The 5,827-nt window shown below is 38.3% G+C and overlaps 1 protein-coding gene across 3 annotated transcripts in view; it reads left to right on the forward strand.

Moving 5' to 3' along the window:
• Positions 1-5,827, forward strand: part of TMEM27 (transmembrane protein 27) — a 28,471-nt gene that overhangs the window by 18,823 nt on the left and 3,821 nt on the right. For all 3 annotated transcript variants that reach the window (XM_005871860.2, XM_014544298.1, XM_005871861.2), the window contains one exon: positions 288-482. In XM_005871860.2, coding sequence (XP_005871922.1) covers positions 288-482 — 195 coding nt within the window. The remainder of the gene's footprint in view (positions 1-287; positions 483-5,827) is intronic.

The following is a 5,827-nucleotide window of genomic DNA, read 5'->3' on the forward strand; positions in this document are numbered from 1 at the left end:
ATATGCCGGCAACCAAGGTACATGCCCTTGACCGGAATCGAACCTGGGACCCTTCAGTCCGCAGGCCGATGCTCTATCCACCGAGCCAAACCGGTTAGGGCTACTTCTAGGACATTTGCAACAAGGGAGGGCAGTAGTGCATAGAAGAGCACAGCAACTTATGAAAAGAATACTACAGCATGAATGCCCTCGTCAAACTGCCTAATCATGGAGAGATAGGTCTACATTTTCTGTTCCTAATTTTTTTCTGTCTTGTTTTGTTTGTTTTTGTTGTCATTGTATTTTAGAATGAATAGGAACCGGATCAACAGTGCCTTTTCTTTGAATGACCAGACTCTGGAATTCTTAAAAATTCCTTCCACTCTTGCACCACCCACTGAACCATCTGTGCCCATCTGGATTATTATATTTGGTGTGGTATTTTGTATCGTCATAGTTGCAATCACGCTGTTGGTTTTATCAGGAATCCGGCAACGTAGAAGGTAAGATATTGAAAGGGAATGATTAAAGAGTGTTTTTCTATTTGCTCATGACTTGGAAAAATAAGGAGAGAATTTGTCCTTAGCTGAAGATAATGCCTTATATCTGAAACTTTGAAAAAAAATGATGATTTAAAAAATATCACTTATGCTCTTGTTTTTAGAGGCTTTTTGGAGTCCAATGTCCCTTATTTAATTATGCTTCTTTCCATTACTATAATTCTCTCTATTCTACACCATATGAATGTTACATATCCAGAGTCAATTTTAAATCTACGTTATGATTTTATAAGCTAGATATACAGAGCTAAGCAGACTTTTTGGGTAGGCAGAGTTAGTCTTTGGTAGTCATCCACCTCCAAATGCCAGCAGTTCCACAGTTCTTTCCTCCCCGCCTTGGCCTACCTCTTCTTGGCCCAGTGCCTGTAGCCGCCATCTTGTCCCAGATACTTTTTGGCTGTTTTATACTCCCCCCCTTTGGTGGGTGCTCATCCCTCTAGTGCTTATGGTATGATATAGAACTGCGTTCCTCCAAGTGGCCTTTGAATAAACTCCCTGCATCAGACTCACCTGGAGCACTTGTTTCAAATGTAGGTTCCTTGGCTTTATCACAGACCCACTAAATTAGAATCTCTGAATGGGATGCATTTTAATAAATATTCAGGTTACTTTAATTAATTTAGTTTGACAGCTTCCAATTTAGCACCTTATGAATAAATTTCTACTCCTTGAGTTTATTTACCTGGATTCTGGGACACTTGCAAATTTTGCTGTCTAAATGAATGATATTACTTCAAGAGAGAACTTCAGACTAGTGGTGGAGTTAGTAAGATTGTGGCGCAGGTTGAGAAGAGACAGGATTTCTCAGCTTGATGAAAGGAGAAAACTTTGTTTACAAGTACCTCTGATACAGACGGGAAGTGGAGGGAGGCCTCAGCTCTTCACTGGATACTTGGATGCTTCTAAACCTTTCTTTATGATATCGAGAAAGGAAAATTCTGATAAGTGGGGCATGCATTGTTTTCAAAAGGGTTGATGCCCAGATAGGACATGAAAGATCTGTTTGGCCAAGTGTGTGTTCAACTCAATGTTTCTCCTGAGGTTTGCTACTTTCCATATGTTTCACCTTAGTTACTAACACATGGGAATCATTTTAAATCATGGGCTTTATAATTTTTCACAAATGATAAGTGAAATGCTGTGGAATAAATGTGATTTATGTCTAGTCCCAAATTAAACTCAAAGATTGAGATCAAGTTGTGCTTGCTTGATTTTCTTGAGCTTGGCATGATATGTAATACAAAGAGACTTGGTACAAGTTGTTTATTATTATTTTTTAGAATATTAAGAAATATTCTCTGTAATATTTGAATACCTACATTTAATATTTTACAGTTTTGCATTAATCCTAAAATGCTATAATTCTATGGATTCTATTGATTGTAACCTTTATGAATTGACTTTATCTCCTTGTTTCCCAATATAGCATAGGAGTTTAAAAAATGGACTCTGGAGATAAACTGCTTAGATTCCAAGTATTTATCACCTGATTCTGCTCTTATATATAATCCATTAACTGTATGAATATCAGGAAGCACAGGCAATGAGTCAGGGAAATCAAGCTCAGGAGAATATAGTTTGTGGTGCTAGAATCATGTTGGTTAATTTTTTCCTCTGTGTGTAGATAACTTGGCTATAGCAACAGTGAGGTATACTAGAAATAATTAACTTGGTGGGGTAAAAAGAGTTAATGCAGTAAAGTGCTTAGAGTGGTGCCTGGCATACAGCGAGCGCTCAATAAGTGTTAGCTGTTACTATTATTTTATTATCCTGCCATTTGCTGGCCTTTCAGCTAGTTTGTGCTGGGATCAGCTCTTTCCTTCTGAGTAGATTCTACAGTAATATAATAATTGGGTGTGTAGCATCATAATCTGTTGCCTGGGAGAAGTGAGGCTGTTGTCACAGCTTTTCCTCCACAAATTCATTTCATGTTCAAACTAGGAAAACAGATGGACAAATCTCTTTGTAAACCTGGAGAGCATCAATAATTAGCAAATATAGTCAGGACAATTATGACAACATTCTGAAGATAAATTGATTAGTTGTGTTTTAAGTTTGCTATAATCTGGTGGGTTTCTCTTGTGCAAAGTATTATTTCAGAGTGAGGAGAAGGTATAGTTTGAAGTGGGGAGAGCCCTAATAATTGTGATGAAAGCCTTTTCTAATCATGGAAAATATATGATCTGTCCCTTAAACCTTTAGTCTTGAGGGAGACAAGATGAACTGCATATACTTCACAATGATGTCTGTACTAGATCTATGTCTAGCCCCAGCCCAGATGTAGATGTTTTAGTTCTCTTGTCAGCCTTATGATGATGGTGATGATGATGATGGTGTTGGTAGTAATAATGATGATAGTGATGGTGGATGATGATGTTGACAATGATGCTTATAATAGTGAGGGTGCTGTGATAATGGTAATGGTGATGATGTCGATGATGTGCTGTGTATGTTTTAGTAGAAAGAGCACTGGATCAATACTATTGGTTTTAGGTTCCAGTCTCAGACCCTGGCATTTATTAGCTGAGTGACCTTTAGTATGTCACATATGGAAAATGAGAATATTTTTCACCTAGCTCCCTAATTGTTTCAGAAATTTTAGAGCTTAATAATTATGTTTTTTTCTTTGCTGTTCTTAAATGTACATACTCAATAGGAATCACATATGTGTTTTGAGTGAAGCCTGCGAGACTAAATAGAGTTCTAGGTCCATTGCTTTCACCAATCTTGTTGCATTCTGAAAGACAAGTTACTCTACATATTTGAATCTTAGCTCAAATATGAAAAGTAGGGACACCAATACACTGTTCATAATATTGCAATGGGAATTAAATGAAATGATGTGCGCAAAGCACTGGTTTCTGCTATGTAATAGATACTAAGTATTATTATTATTGCTATCACATGGCAGAATAAAGCAATCTGCCTATAGATATATGGTTAGAAAGTACTGATACCATTGTTTAAAACAAGGCAGGCTTGATCCCAAAGCCCACCAATCTCACTGTGCTGCAATGCCCACTGAAACTGTTCCAGCAACACGATTTTCCCCAGGAATCATCCATATTGATTATGAAGACAGCCCCAATTCTCCAATAATTTATTATGTGTTTAAAAATCATATTTGTCTATCTTTTGTTGTTTTTATGGCTATTCTTGGGCCTTGGCTCTTCAGCCCTATCTTTTTGAAGGAAGACAGAAGTACTCTTTCGCCACCACTACTTTATCTTGAGCAATCCCTGTTCATTAACACCCCCTAGTTCTGAGGGACACGCGATACTTCTTTTGTCCCCTCTTTTGTCCCTCTTCTCTCTAGATCTGTGGGAGATTATTCACTCTGAAGGCTCCTAGGGGCTACTTTCAGGTATTTTAGTCACTCAAAAATATATATCTATATATTTGATTTCAGAGAGGAAGGAAGAGGGAGAAAGAGATAGAAACGTCAGTGATGTATGAGAATCATTGATCAGCTGCCTCCTGCACACCCCACACTGTGGATCAAGCCCTCAACCCGGGCACGTGCCCTGACCAGGAGTTGAACCATGACCTCCTGGTCCATAGGTTGACACTCAACCATTGAGCCATGCCAGCTGGGCCAGTCACTTTTTTTTTTATTCTCTTCCTGAACTACCTGACATTGCAGAAACAGCGGAAGTCATTTAACACTTAGTTTTATTTTTCAGGATTTTTTTTCCAGAACAACAAATCGGAATGATTCAGAAAGATAGTTAAGTTTTATTATTCTTAGTAGAAGCAATGCACAGGCAGTGAATCAGTTTATTACAGTACGCACTATGAAACGTGACAAAATGCTGTATCACTACTGTAAGATCACCTTTGAACTGCTTATCATGTCCACCAGCCAGAATGTTACTGACACTGCAATTTGTGAAGCCCAGCAATGTCAAGACTCTGTATGAGTGACTCTAAGGTCACAAAAGAACAATATGTACCTACTTTGCCACTGACACAGCTCAGTTTGCTAAATTTCCACAGCAATTTCACTCAGCATCTCTTTTGGTTGAGAAATCCTTCTTCTAAAAAATAAAACTTGTCCTCATCTGTTTGCACCTTCCTTTTTAGTTCCTCCCCATTCCTTTGTGATGACGGATGGATTATTTTTCCTTTGTGGTTGAGGAGCAGGAGGCAAGATTCCTTGCAGTGATCTGCCTGGGATCAGCTGTCTGCAATTTTTCTTCCAATTCCATAAAAACATTTTTAAAGTGAAGAATCTGGTAAATAAACACTGGCAACTGTTATTTCCAACACTGTGTTACATTGCCACCTGCTTCAGACTGCTCCGTCCACTAAGATTTTTATAATATGGCTTTCATACTTAACACAGAAATTTTTAGGGTAAGATTGGACTGTTTAAAATCTCCTTATTGTTATGGATATTATTATTCACTCCAAGCCCAATCGGGAGTGACTTGGGGGAAAATTGATTGAGCTGGGCATTTTTTAATGATAATTTATAAATATACATTTGTTTCCAGGGCTTCATCCCTACTGAAATATCACTCCTCTCTTTTATAATCCATAAAAAAATGGAGGGAGGGAGCATGAGTGAAATTTGGAGTTTTTCCCTTTTATTGAATCTTTTCTTTTCACTTTAGGACATGGACTGTGTCTCTTCCACCATATAGTAGGCACTTAAAACATAGTTATTCAATGAATGTTGGGTACTATAAATGAAATGATGGGATTGATCGTTATAGAATGTCAGTTTTGTTTTTTGCTTTCTGGAGAACGTGGGAAGTAAAAATACTCCTGTCCAGAAGAGGAGGGGCCAAAGTATTCTAATCCTCTGGTAGGTGACATCATCTGGCAGGAGGACCTTCTCATCACATGAAACTATGCCCACCCCAACCTGTGTTGATCACTGATTGCTGGGGCCTGGAATAGCCATTGTAGTGCCTCACTCTGAGGATGGAGAAACACAGAAGCCTATCCTTTCCTAGGTCTCTGGGACTATAACCCCCAACTTTCAACCCAGCATTGGGTCTTATAGTGACACATTTGACAGAGGCATATAAAATGGCACAATACTTTCAAGTGATGACAGTGGGATCTACAGTATTGGATGCTACTTTCATTATGAACTCCAGCTATTTGAAATTATCTAATAAACCATCAACAAAGCCTGGCAAAATCTATACTAACTCTTAATTCCTAAGGTAGGATAATGAATATTTTCCTCCATCCATTTGAAAAAATAACAATACAAGAGATACAGGAAATATCACGCGTGTATGTGTTCCTTCCCTTCCCTTCCTTCCCTCCCTCCC

Source organism: Myotis brandtii, unplaced genomic scaffold, assembly GCF_000412655.1.
Source record: "Myotis brandtii unplaced genomic scaffold, ASM41265v1 scaffold359, whole genome shotgun sequence".
NCBI lineage: Eukaryota > Metazoa > Chordata > Mammalia > Chiroptera > Vespertilionidae > Myotis > Myotis brandtii.